The sequence below is a fragment of the Podarcis bocagei genome, assembly GCF_964188305.1.
Source record: "Podarcis bocagei genome assembly, chromosome: 7".
Taxonomy (NCBI): Eukaryota; Metazoa; Chordata; class Lepidosauria; order Squamata; family Lacertidae; genus Podarcis; species Podarcis bocagei.
Genome location: NC_138132.1, coordinates 64,946,527 through 64,959,838, shown reverse-complemented (window position 1 = coordinate 64,959,838; position 13,312 = coordinate 64,946,527). Strand labels below are relative to the sequence as shown.

The following is a 13,312-nucleotide window of genomic DNA, read 5'->3' as shown; positions in this document are numbered from 1 at the left end:
GCTGACATTTCTCATGGGGAAAGTCTCCTGGATAGGACATTGTTTATTAATCATAATTATTGTCTGTCCTTTACCCTAACATAGGGCTTGGGGCAGCAATTCCATCATCTCTTGCCATTGACCCAGCTGGCTAGGACTGATGGGGGCTGGAGTCTAGCAGGATCTGGAGCCCCAGTTTAACGTATTTTCTGTTTGGTCCTGAGTCAGGCCTGTGCTCCATTTAGCCCAGAGCTGTGTCTTCCCACTGGCAGTGATCCTGTGTGGTCCTTGCTACATGAGATATGCCGGCACCTGAAGCCAGGCCTTTTTTTGCATGCATGTGTGGCGGTGCATAGCCCACTTTTCAAAGGATTCAGAGGGAAGGTGAGGTTTGAGCTCATGAGTTCTCAGCTCACACTCTCAACCAGCTTTTCTTTGATTGATTGATTGATTGATTGATTGGTTGGTTGGTTGGTTGGTTGGTTGATTCCATTTCTATACTGCCCTTCCTCCTGTGGGAGCTCAGAGCAGTAAACAGCATAAAAATACAATCTAAACAATGAATCCCAAAATCAAAATACAAAGAATACTGGCTGCTGAAATTTCAGCAAATTTATAAAGCATATTAAATATTATATCTACCACATCTTAAAATATAATTTATTAATATATATAACACATCTATCCCACCTTCCTCTCAGGTTACATTTAAAAACATTGTTATAAAATACAAATAATTGTTAAAATATATCAAAACACATTCAGAACCAGCAATTAAAATCCAGTTTGCCCTGACTTCAGGTCAGCATCATCTGCCCCTTCGTTTCCAAAGGCCTACCTGAACAGGAAGGTCTTAACCTGTTGGCGATAGGTTAATAAAGAGGGTGTAACCTCTCTTGGGAGGGAATTCCACAATATGGCAGCAGCTACAGAAAAGGCTCTCATGTCATCACCAGCCATGCCTCTCGGAGAGAAGGTACTCCCCTGAGGATCTTAAAACTAGGCCAGGCTTGTAGTGGGACATATGAGCTTTCAAGTAACCTGGGCAGCCAAGCCATGTATTCCAACATCAGGAGTTGTGTGAAGGGGTTGGGGGACTGAAAAAGGCACTTCTTTTTTTAAAATAAAACCTCTTCCCTCTTGTTTGGGGTGTGTGTCAAGATTTCTCGTTTAGAGGCAGAACTCTGGAAAGCGCAGAAGAGTAAATCCGATATGGCTGACGAAGAAACAAGCAAAGTGGCAGATTCCCAAGAGGCAAGGAGCAAGGTTGAAGGGGGTGTTTTGGGGGCCCCTAGATTGGGAAGGAGGTGGAAGGTGGGGGTGCAGCTCTGAGGCCCATCACCATTGGGTTGCATGGTCCATACTTGCAGACCTCCCCTTTCAGCAGGCTGACAATGGTTGCAATTTTCACTGGTCTCAGGTGGAGAAAAGTAAGCAAGAGAAAGTGGAAGAGCTGGAAAGCAAACTCTTGGAGGAGGCAGAGTGGAGGAAGCAGCTGGCCTGCAACCTCGAAATGACACAGAAAGCATTGAAAGATGGAAAGAAGGTGAGTGGTCCCCAAATTACTATGGTCAGCTGCTTTTAGAGAGCCTCCAAGGACTAGGTCAGCTGATGCCTTGACAAAGGAAATAGTTTGGTTCAGCAAGTTTCCTGTTAGAGATTCCAGCCTCACATACTGAAGATCACAGGCTTGGAAAGGACCCCTGGGTATCATCCAGACTGAGCCCACCCCCCCAAACTATAACAGTAACTTGCCAGCTAAAGAGCTCTCATTGCAAGCCGGCCCAGCTAACTCCTTTGGCTGTTCAACCAGGAGCTGCACAGTTCCAAGTCAGAGCTTCTGCGGCTTCGGGGAGCAGCTGAGGAAAGAGATTTTCTGCACGTGACTCTTGAGAAACTACAGCAGGAGAATGTGATGCTGGAAATGAAGGTGAGCCTTGTGGGAAGCTTAGTAATCAGAAGTGCTTTGAAAACAATGCCCATGAATAAGCTTCCTTCTGTTGAGACAGACAATCGAGTACACTATGACTGGATCTTAGCCTCCCACTCCCCATCTTGAACCAGTAGGACCCACATCACATTACAGAGTGAGGTCCCCCAACATTTTCAGAACACTGCCATGTGATATTTGGAAGGGTGAGGGTGCTGTTTGAGTTGCACAAGCCCACCCCTTTAGGGCCACACTACTTGGTCCTGGTCAGCACTCTAAACTTGGGATATTTGCATTCCTAACCTTGCAGGTGTCAGAGCTCTTCCAGGAATGTGAGCAGCTGAACCACATTCTTACAGAAGGGAAAAAACCCGGGGAAATATTGTTGGCAAGCCGGAGGATGTGCCCTGAGCTGACAGCTAAGGAGAGGGCTTTGGAAGATCAGATCCACAGCCAGGGAGAAGAAAGAGAGCAGCTGCGGTAAAATATCTAAATAAAGATTTAAAAAGTATATTTTATCCCAATGTATGCCTTTCTAAGCATACCGAGCTGTCTCCAGTGTCGAGCCTGCTCAGAGCAGACCTACTGAAATAAGTAGACATGACTCTCATAGGGCTTCTCTGAATAGGGCTTGGCTCACTTTCACACCATATATTTAAAGCACATTTGCAGTCATGTCTCTCCCTGCCACCACACTAATAAATGAGCACTGCAGTTTGTTAAGGGTGTGGGAACTGTAGCTCTGTGAGGGGTCTCCCAACAACTCTCAGCACCCTTAACAAACTGCAGTTCTCAGGATTCCCTGGGGTATATCATGTGTTTTAAGTAGATGGTTTGTACGCAGCCCATGTCAAGAAGCCACCAATACTCCAGCAAGTATCCATGCTTATATTTTTGTCCCTTGGGGGAATTACAAAACTCACACCCCATTTTTAATAGGTTATGCTGCAGTAAATGGCATATGTCTTTTGGCCTCTTTCTCTCCTCTCCTCCCCCCTCCACCTTCAACCTGAAGCGTTAAATTGTTAGAGAGCAAGAAGAAAACGGAGGAACTAGAAAAGAAGGTTAAGGAGAGCTATGAAGAGAGAAGACGCCTGTGGGAAGAAAACATGCAGTTAAGGAAAGACATGCTGGATCTCCAGTGTCAGCTTAACACCAAGAGCACGGCAAACGTCAGGGCGAAGCGCGAGGCTGGCTTTGGAGAGAATCCACCCCGCAAGACACAGACTTCCATGGGGAGCACAGATGGGGAACCAAAGCAGGTAAGAAGGCTTCCTGAATGAAATACCTCTCTGCAAGACAGAGGTCCCCCAAAGTAAGACAGTCTTCTGCAAAAAAGAGAAAGTACTGTGATTTGGGGGGGGGGTGTCTCAGTAGGAACACGGAATCATTGCAGATGCAGATGTAAACAGAGGAACCTAGAACTTTCCAAAGCTATTTTTTAGAATTGTAGAGTTGGGAGGGGCCCCCTAAGGGTCCTATAGTCCAACCCTCTGCAATGCAAGAATAACAGCTGAATAATCCTGGACAGATGACCACCCAACCTCTGTTGAAAAACCTCCAGAGAAGGAGACTTCACTACCTCCTGAGGTTGTCTGTTCCATTGTTGAACAGCTCTTATGCTCAAAGTTCTTCCTAATGTTTCGGCGGTGAGTGGATAGTCCATAGTCACAGGTGTATGCCCTATGCAGACTAGACTCACTGAAAAGAATGGACCTGAATTAGTCATTCCCATTAAGAACATATGAAGAACCTTCTGGAGCAGGCTAGCAGCTCACCTCATCCAGCATCTTGTTCTCACTGTGGCCAACCAGATGCCTGTGGGAAACCAGCAAGCAGGACCCAGAGCTCACGCACCTTCTCTCCTCTTGTGGTTTCCAGCATAGCTGGCATGGCTAGTAGCCATCAAGAGCCTTCTCCAGGAATTTCTCTAATCCTCTTTTAAAGCCATCCAAGTTGGTGGCTTTCACTGCCTCCTGTTGTTGAACTATGGTTGAACTATGCATTAATTGCAGTGCGTCCACTCTGAGTAGGACTTACATTGGATAGATGTATACAACCCATGGTCTACTGGCAACCCTCAGTGGTCTGTTGGTAAGGCTGAGAGAGCTCAGCAGATCTAGGAGCATTGTGGCAGGTATTGGCATGGGATTGGCTACTGAGCATCACTTGGTTCCCAGAAGGCTCCTAGGCAGTGTTGGGCATGTCCCCAACTCATGTGGCCAATACTGCTCAGGTTGTGTCACAGAGAGCAGGAAATGGTGCCAGTCCCAGTCCAAGCCCTGTGTTGCTCCTCTCTGCATTCATCTGGCAACTGTATCAGCTGCCTTCCTCACAGCTTCTGCTCTGTCTCACAGGGTCTGCTGGGGGAGAGACCTGAGCAGAAGGAGGACGGGCATCTTCTCTGGCAGGATGTTCAGCGCATCCAGAACTTGGGCAGCTCTGCCGAGAAGGAGCTGAGGTACGAAAGGGAGAAGAACTTGAAATGCAACATCTTGCTTCAGCAAGAAAACATCAAGGTAGGTGACCCCATCCCCACCCATAGGGGCAGGAAAGCCAAGTGACAGTTTTGAAAGAGATGGGGACATGTCCCTTCTTCTTTGTCTTCTTATTCCTCCTCTTTTTCCTCCTTTTCTTCCTCCTTTTAAGACATGTGTTCATTGAACAGATTTATGCCCTGGCTTTGTTAGGCCAAAGCATCTCCACTTGACTAACACGTAATTTTCATTATGATATTCATGAGGTGCTTCTTGAAAAGACATCTCTTTGCTTGTTCCTGGCCATTTCAGGCTGGATTTTGTGGGCTGTGGTCAACCAAGTTCCACCTGAAGCAGACCCTTGGAAATTAGTGGACATGACTAACTTAAGGTCCATTAATCTCAGTAGGTCTCCTCTGAGTAAGACTCGGTTGGCGTTTGCTTGCCTAGTCTTGCCATGCAAATAACTCTCCAAACAAAAGGTGTTGCTTGTTGGATCACCATTTTAGCTTGCACTTAGCCCTGTATCAATACTTTTATGTACCAGCTGAACTGTGTCACCTCCTGTTTGCCTCATGCCCCAGTCCAATTTGAGTGTTGAAGCCTTTGGCAGACCCATAGCTAGGAGTTGGAGTTCTTTGCCTGGCAAGGAGGGCCTGGACTGTTATCAGGGAACTGCCATTTTGTTGTCCTACTTTCCTGAAAGTGCCACCTTTTCTCTGTCCCACCCTGTCAGGTCAAAGCCGAGCTGAGGCAAATGCAGCTGAAGCTCTCCGACTCCGCCAAGGCCTGTTCGTCACTCACTTCACAGTGGGAGCTCAGCCAGCAGAAGGTCAAAGAGCTGGAGCTGGAGCTGCTCAGGCAGACGCAGGCGGCTAAGCAGCTGAGCGGCCTGAGGGAGAAGATCACCCAGGAGAAAGCCAGGGCCACTGAGGCTGAGAGAAAGGTCAGTGGCCACAGCTGGATTCACGGTCCCTAGCTGCTTTCGACAATGCCATCTTGAAAAGTTGCAGAAGTATTTGTTTAGTTAAAAAAATTAGACCCTGCTTTGCACTATGTGCCTCAGTGTGGCTTGGTTAAACAGTGGAATTTGCTCCCACAGGAGGCAGTGATGGCCACCAACTTGGATGGCTTTAAAAGAGGGCTGGACCAGTTCATGGAGGAGAGGGCTATTGAGGACTGCTGGCCAGGATACCTGCGCTCTGCGTTCATGGTTGGAGGCAGCAATGCTTCTGAACACCACAGGAGGGGGAGTGCTGTTGTGCTCGAGTCCTGCTTGTGGGCTTCCCATAATAGGTCTCTGGTTGGCCATTGTGAGAAAAGGATGCTGGACTAGACAGGCCCCCTCTGGCCTGATCCAGCAGGCTCTTCTTATGTTCTTAAGTAATGTTCTTTAGTTTGAAACATCCTCCTACAACCCTCTTGCTGCTTCCTGATGAGCGTCACTGGGTTGTTGTAGCCCATAAAGAGTTCTTTGTTCATTCCTGCTGCATCTCCCACATTGAGGCAATGCTTTGCTTTCTGTGTATCTCTTCCTTCCAAATCTCTGCTGCTCCTGAGGCTGCTCTTTCCTCCCATCCAACTTCTCCGGCAGACTGGGAAGGTGCATCCCATGCAGCTGTGACTATTTAGTTCCTAAATTCTTCAGGTCCCTTTTGTTAATGGGTTACCTACCTGGGCCACTCAGAGTCCTTGCTGTCTCGCATCACCTTCTTCTTAGATTTTGGAACTGCAGCAAACACTGAAGGAATCTCACCACCAAGTACGGCTCTCCGAGACCCACGTCTTGGTGAGGAAGCAGCTGGAGGAGCAGCTGAAGGAGGCCAGGGAAGAGGAAACCAAGGCCCAGCGGCAGTTCCAAGAGGAGCAGCGAAAAAGGTAGCAGAAATCACCTCAGTTTCTCTTCTGTAAGACAGGAACAAATTCTGTGGTGTAGGGAGATTTGGCCAGCTGATAATCAGCAGGAATTTGGCCAGGAAAAGTTTGCTCTTTATTTTTTATTAATTATTACATTTTCATTCCACTTTCTCTCCAAGAAGCTCGAGGTGGCATGCACGTTTCTTCTCGCTCCCATTTTATCCTCAGAACTCTATGAAGTAGGCTTGGCTGAGAGACTATGAATGGGGTAATCTGCATAGGGCTATTTTGAATTGGATAAGATGCAAAGGATAATTTGCATTTTTGAATTGGATAATTGGCATTACCAAAAAAAAAAGGTGATGCCCCAGAGAGTGATCCAATTTAGCATGTTTATTTTAGTTATCTTTAGTAAACAAAATGAAAAGCTTCAAAAATGTCAAACTTGCCAAATACCATATTTGCAGTTGGCATCCAGTCATTAGGTTATGTCCAGTGCAAGCTCTACTCAAAGCTAGACCCATTGATATTCACTAACCCAGGTACATTAATAAGTTTACTCTGAGTAGAACTTAGTTGGATACAACCCATTGTTACTAATGACCATTGAAAAACGAACCACACTGGATGATTTCCTGTTTTGCATCACCGGATTTTTCTCCTTGTTGGCTGCCAGGAAGCTCCTGGATCAGCAGACAGAAGATCTGCAGCAGCAGCTCAGGCACTCCCAGGAGAATGAGGCGCAGCTGGCCAGGACTTTTGCTGAGCTGCAGATCCAGCATCAGCATCAGGAGGCCCAGTTGCGGATCCTGGAAGAAGAGAAGAAAACCCTCTCCAATGAGGTGAGAAAAGGTCGCTGCTAGGGATGGACAAATCCAGCAATGAATTCAGTTTACCATTTTTTCAATCTACGAAGACAGAAATAATAAATAAGGCTTTTGTGATTACTTAGTGTACAGAAGCAGATGGTTTCAGTTTTGTGTTCTCTTACCTGTTACTTTGTCTCATATAAAGTAGTGGTTGATAACACTACTGATCCTATTCTATTAAACCAGTCCTGCTACCATCCAAACACTTTCTCCACTGCCACTCACTCCCAAACTCAGCTGACCCCCACCCCAAACTGAGCCCATCAGCTTTCAAACTCCCTTTCAAACGCTTATTCAATCACCAATCACTTCCAAGCACATTTTGTCTTCCCCTCCTAACCTGACACATACTTTAAATCATGTATTATAGTTACCTGAACAATTATCACAGCATCACATAGACCCTTTCCTGGTAGCCTTTACAGTGCCTCTTGGGTAAGCATATGGGAGCAGGTAGCCCTTAGATGCTCTGGTTCCAGGCTCTGCAAGGTTGAGACCAGGGATTGTCCTTTTAGAACAGCAGCTAGATGGGCTCTGTCACAAGTGACCACCTGCCTGCTTGTCCACATGGCTGGCCTCTGGCTGAATTTGGTTGGCAATTGACTGATGACCCCATGCCAAATCTCCTTTTCAGCATCTCCAGTGTCAGAAATACAGCCAGAAGATTTCAGGGCAGCTGTTGGGGTTGCAACAGGAGAGGGAAACCCTCCGAGAAGAGTATGAGCACATCCTGAAGGAGGTGGCCATTTCTGTCAGGTGACTACACAAATGAGATTAAAGCATGGCTGTGGAACCTTTGGCCTGGGGTCTGAATCCAGCCCTCCAGGTTTATCTGCCTTTCCCATGGGATTATCTTCAGGCCACACTCCTTCCTGGCTCTGCTTTGCAGCCTCCTTGCATACTTTTGTCTGCCTAGACTGTGTCCTTGAACTCTGATCGTGCCTCTTGCTTGCTTGGGTGGACAGCAGAGAGAGGGTTCCCTATGCAGAAACCAGCCTACTGGGCAGTCACTGCTCTTCCCACCTTTGCCTCTGATCTCATCCACCACTGGTTTGTGGCTTCTGGAAGGTTGCCCATTTGAGGATGTAGCCTCAGGCTGGGAAAGATTCCTCAGCCCTGGGCTAATGGCAAGAGTGGCCATCCATAGGGGGTTTCTCCTGCATGCACCAGTGGCAATAAATACTACATGTCTCGAGTCTTTGGGATGGGTCATATGCTTCTTCCCTTTTCATGTTCATCTATAGATCTAAGTGCCACTGGTGAGGAGGAAGCCACCCCCTGGACTGGTTGGAAGTCAGGAGTTGGGTGCTGACTAAGGGAGGACAGAGGCTGGGTATGGATTGCCAGGCCTCCGCTGACTTGGCTGTGTGTCTGGGGCACCAGGGCCCCCTTTCTGATGGCTGCGGCCTGTTTTCCCAGGAAACAGAAAGAGCGACAGCTCCGGCATAAGGCCAAGCTCCGGCGAGCGAAGGAGACCTTCATCTGCGAAGTGAAGCAGCGTGATGTCCGCATCAGGCACCTCGAGAACGAACTCAAGCTCTCCAAAAGTCAGTCAGAAAAGGTGAGAGCCCTCTCAGATGGTGGTTTATTTCTAAAAATAATAACAGTAATTGAATTGTTATATAAAAAAAGAAGCTTTCCAATAAAATTTCTTGTTAGATACGTTTTACAACTGCACCCCCAGTCACATTGGATCATAAATGTCAAAGAAGAAAAAGGAGTTTAGTCTGCCAAAATGCTGGACAAAAAAAGCATGTAGCAGAATAATAACACCAAAATCCCTAATAGAGCAAGACCTTTATTAGGCCCATCAAAATGTCACCATAAAATAATGTGGAAGCTTTCAAATCCTCCAGGTGCCAACTCTTAGATGTTTTCCTGTTTGCTTGAATGCCTCATGCAAAATCCTGACGGTCTGGAGGCTCCCTTTCCCCTCTGCATTTTAACCATGGTTTGATGGGGTTACAATTCTGGAGGGGAAGGGAAGAGGAGCAGAGAATGCTGGAAACGTATCCCATGACGGGGCTGCTCTGTGTGGCATCCCTCCTTGCAGGATGCAATGCTGATCGCGCAGGTGACCACTGAGAACGACAGTTTACTCCAAGAAAAGCGGAAGCTCACTCAGCAGCTCCACAAACTGGAGGAAGCGGAGCGGAGCAGCAAGCAGGAACTCTCCACAATCCAGAGCAGGTAGCAGCAGCTTTGTTTTTTTTTTAAAAAAAAATCTTAAAAAAGAATTGCAAGCCTTGTGATTCAGTGCCATGCAGCTTGAGGTGTCTGTGCTGTTTGGCATTCAGCCGCAGGAGTCATCTTGACCACATTGGTCTCACCCTTGTTGTTTAAAATGTATGAAATGCACGCTTTGTCCAAAGACCTTGTCCAAATATTAAATTTGTCTCCTTTGTAATAGAACAGCCTTCACCAACCTCCCATACACACCTCGCTTGCACAGGATGATGGGAATTGTAGTTCAAAACATCAGAAAGATATGAGGTTAACCAAGACAGATAAAGAGGAGCACTTGGATAAAAACGAGACAAGATAAATCAGCACCCCATATTTTCATTTCTTTTTTTCCCCTTTTATAAAATTTTCTTTTATAAGTATTTCTTTTAATTGTTTCTTTATTTTTTTTATTGTAACATGATGACCATTACTAACAACCCAAAGGTGCAGTAGCAGGGTAATACACCATATCGTATACAAAGCAAGCAAGGAAACAAAAAATAATTAGAGGAAGAAGTGGTAACACACCAATATAAATCAAGATATCTATATTTCCTGAGCTGCCATGGATGGTGAATGTTGGGCATCTAAGTCTGAAGCAGATCAGATGACATACAAGTGTTTTGTATCTGCCCTTATCCCTCTGCAGACTATTTTTTCTGCAATAGCCAAAGTCCATAAATTCTTATACCGCAGGTTTCTCAGGGCTTTCCATTGCTGAGCTATTGAAATCCTAGCTGCAGCTAACATCCATGTCAAAAGCGCTTTAGAGCAACAAGCTTTCATCTTATTGGTCCATATATTCAGTAATGACAGTTGTGAAGAGGCCTGAACAGGTGATTTAATTATTTTAGCTTTCTTCAAGCAGGGAGTGCAAGCACCCTGCCCCTTCTCTGGTTGACGGATGGGGTCAGGCTGCCCTCCATATGCCACAATTCCCTTCCCGGGAGGAGGCAGGAGATGTCACCTCCTTCTGGTGACACTTGGGGCCAAATGGAGAAAGGGGAAAGTGGCTCTGGTCCCAGCCAGAGCGACTTCCCCCTTCCTCTCTCCTTCTGGCCCCGGTCGCTTCCCTCCCTTGCAGTCCTGTGCCACATCCTTTCCCACAGCTCCGTCTTGGCAGGGATGAACATGCCACTGAGGCATCTTCCCTGTGGCTTTTTCCAGAGTGCGGCTTCTGGACGAGGAGAACAAGCAGCTCCAGGAATGGACCCTGCAGCTGACGGGTCAGGTTGGGCTCCTGGAGCGGGCGCTGAGGAGCATTCATAGCCACAGCTTGGAGGTAAGGATAGGCTGCTGTGGCGGCTTTTGGTCTTCTCCTCTGCAGAATCAGGGCTTGCGGCTCAGTCAGTGTCTTTATGGGCCATCTTATTTATAGGCTTGGGCCTTTTCAGCTGGTCCACCAGGTCTCCGTTTCCTCTCTCTGGTTGCCACTTGGCTCTTTCTAGTAGTTACCTATACTCAGATCACAGCCATGATTTTCCTTGTGGTATTTCATTTGCCACCAAGAATTTCAGTATAGCTAGTCACACACACACACACACACACACACACACACACACACACACACACACAATATCCTGCCCCTGCTTACTCTGATCACCAACTCCTCTTGCCACTTTGGCAGCATCTGACCAACACCCCCCCCCCAAATCTTTACAGCCTCCCTATCTCCTTGCCCCTCTACTCCACCCCCTTTTAAATGAGAGGAGGCTGCTGCACAGAGCAGTTCACTGAACTGCTGGGTGAAGGACCTCTCCCTGCTTTCTTGGGCCGGCTGGCCGTTCCTCGCACTGCAATTAGACAGGACTAACTTTGGTCCATTAATTTCATTGTGTCTACTCTGAGAAAATTGAGTTGGCTGCAGCCCAAAGCATTTATGGATAACAGCCCGATTTCTTCCTCCCTCTCTTCTTTTTTTGTTAAAGGTCTTACTTTGTGCATGTTCCCCTTTTCCAGGAGCTGAAGAGTATCGGCTTCTCTGAATTCCAACCGCAAAGCAAAGTTCTCCCCCTTCGCAGCGTAAGGTACTGTGCCCCTGAGCTGTACATGTGGGGGGCTGGGTGGAGGGATGGTGGAGGGAATAGTAATAATAGAAAATGCCCTTTGCATGTGCTCAGGTGCATTTGTTTTCTCTGTAACTGCCTCCCATGTTTTCTGGCTCTATGCTTAACATGCATAAAGCTCTGCCAACCTCTTTAGCAGGCCTCCTAGCCTTTCTCCAGGGACTCGGAGATGTGTTTAGGTTCAGTCAGATGATGCTATGAGCCTGAGTGGCTCATGTGAGGCTAATGGTTTCTGTTTCAGCTTCTCAGTGATGGAGCTTTCGGACTCTCACGGCCTTCTGAAAGCTGTCCAGGATGGCAAACCCGAGGACCACACAGAAAGGTCTCTGCTTGCCTCTTTGCCCTGCCCACCTTCGGAGATTGGCTACTTGAACGTGGCTTCTCCCGGGGAAACCTCAGACTTACGCACAGAGGAGCAGAGTCAAGCCTTGTGCTGCGATCACGTCTAAGGGGACAAGGGGGAAATTCCGAAGTGGAGTAACAGTACAGAAACCTCTTGTCACTGCTAGGTAGTATTGCTTCCATTTGTCAGGCTGCTTTATCAGACTTTTAGCTTTTAAAAAAACCTTCTAAAGACCTTACTGTCTTTGTTAAAAATGTGACTTGTACAGATGTAGTTATGAGTCTTTAAATTATATTTTTTATTAAAATTTGTAAATTATAACAAGAGAGGGATAGTTTTACATACAAAAAAGAGAGAAGAAAACAGCAAAACTGTTTGTTCCTTCATTTTTTCATTTGGCATGTCTGTGTGGGGATTCCATACCTTAAGGAAATGCCCACTTGAAAGGAAACTACTGTAATTGTTTTGTCTTCTCCTGCTGAATATGCCACATATTATTTTAGTTATAAGTCTTTTATCTTGTGCCAGATTTTTAAATAAATATTCCAGAAATGTATCTGTGACAAACTTTTTGAACAAAGGAGGACTCAGAAGGTTGCATCCAACTAAGGTATACTCCGAATAGACTTGCTGAAATTAATAGTCCTGTGGTAGTCATGCCTATTATATTCAGTGTGACTACTCTGAGTAAGAGTAACATTGGACATACACCTTGGGCCTCCATATGCATTTACTTTTTCTGGGCCCTAAACCCCTGGAGCTTGAATGGTATTGAGATGCTGTTGCCATCTCATACAGAGTCAATGCAAAATATGGGAGGGATCACACCATAGGCAACAGGCTTCAGAGGAACACACTTGGTTTCAGTGGTGCAAAGTCCAATGCCTTCCATCTCGTAGCATGGATTTATATAATCTCAGCTTTATCGCAGACGAAGGGCCCTTCCAGATGTTTATTGAGCATTCATCTTAACTGGCTTTCACAAAGCTTATGCAGGTTAGCTCTTTCTTGCCTCCTGGATAGTTACACATTCATCCTATATTTTCAATGCTTTTCCTGTTGCTTTCAAAACTTGAGGAATTCCATTTTCTTGTTTTTAAGGTGGATTTGTTGAGGTAGGACAGGGTTGGGGAACCTTTCTAGCCTGGCAAGCCAGGTGCTTATGTTCCCCAGCCCTCACAGGCCAGGTTTGATAGTCCAAATGTGCATCACCCAACATCACAATGACATCGCCTGCAGGAATCTTCAGAAGCCTCGTTTAAAGCCCTATTTTGAACAGCATTTTGAATGAAGATTTTGAAGATCCAACAATACCATGTAGATCACAAGGGCCAAGTTGTAACCATTAACTATCAGTTCATCAGTCAATGGCAACATTCTTCAAAGTTCATCAACACTACATGTCCTTCTGTTGTGCTCACATCCAACATCTTCATTTTTTCCATCTTTAATCTCTGAATGTGTATTAGAGTAAAACATGCACCTTCATGTTTTCCTTGCCTCACTTAAAATGCCACACAGATATATTTGCCACGTGGCTCTGTGCCAACAAAGGAAGCTGCCGT

General features: G+C 46.3%; 1 protein-coding gene across 3 annotated transcripts in view; it reads left to right on the top strand.

Annotated features, from left to right (window-relative positions):
* CCDC30 (coiled-coil domain containing 30) overlaps positions 1 to 12,303 on the top strand; it is a 38,222-nt gene extending 25,919 nt beyond the window's left edge. For all 3 annotated transcript variants that reach the window (XM_081203986.1, XM_081203987.1, XM_081203985.1), the window contains exons 12-26: positions 1,141 to 1,233; positions 1,400 to 1,525; positions 1,793 to 1,909; positions 2,220 to 2,389; positions 2,925 to 3,171; positions 4,267 to 4,428; positions 5,123 to 5,332; positions 6,107 to 6,264; positions 6,920 to 7,085; positions 7,747 to 7,868; positions 8,532 to 8,673; positions 9,166 to 9,302; positions 10,506 to 10,620; positions 11,298 to 11,365; positions 11,646 to 12,303. In XM_081203986.1, coding sequence (XP_081060112.1) covers positions 1,141 to 1,233; positions 1,400 to 1,525; positions 1,793 to 1,909; positions 2,220 to 2,389; positions 2,925 to 3,171; positions 4,267 to 4,428; positions 5,123 to 5,332; positions 6,107 to 6,264; positions 6,920 to 7,085; positions 7,747 to 7,868; positions 8,532 to 8,673; positions 9,166 to 9,302; positions 10,506 to 10,620; positions 11,298 to 11,365; positions 11,646 to 11,853 — 2,241 coding nt within the window. In that variant the 3' untranslated portion in view covers positions 11,854 to 12,303. The remainder of the gene's footprint in view (positions 1 to 1,140; positions 1,234 to 1,399; positions 1,526 to 1,792; positions 1,910 to 2,219; positions 2,390 to 2,924; positions 3,172 to 4,266; positions 4,429 to 5,122; positions 5,333 to 6,106; positions 6,265 to 6,919; positions 7,086 to 7,746; positions 7,869 to 8,531; positions 8,674 to 9,165; positions 9,303 to 10,505; positions 10,621 to 11,297; positions 11,366 to 11,645) is intronic.
* The last annotated feature ends 1,009 nt before the right edge of the window (positions 12,304 to 13,312 follow it).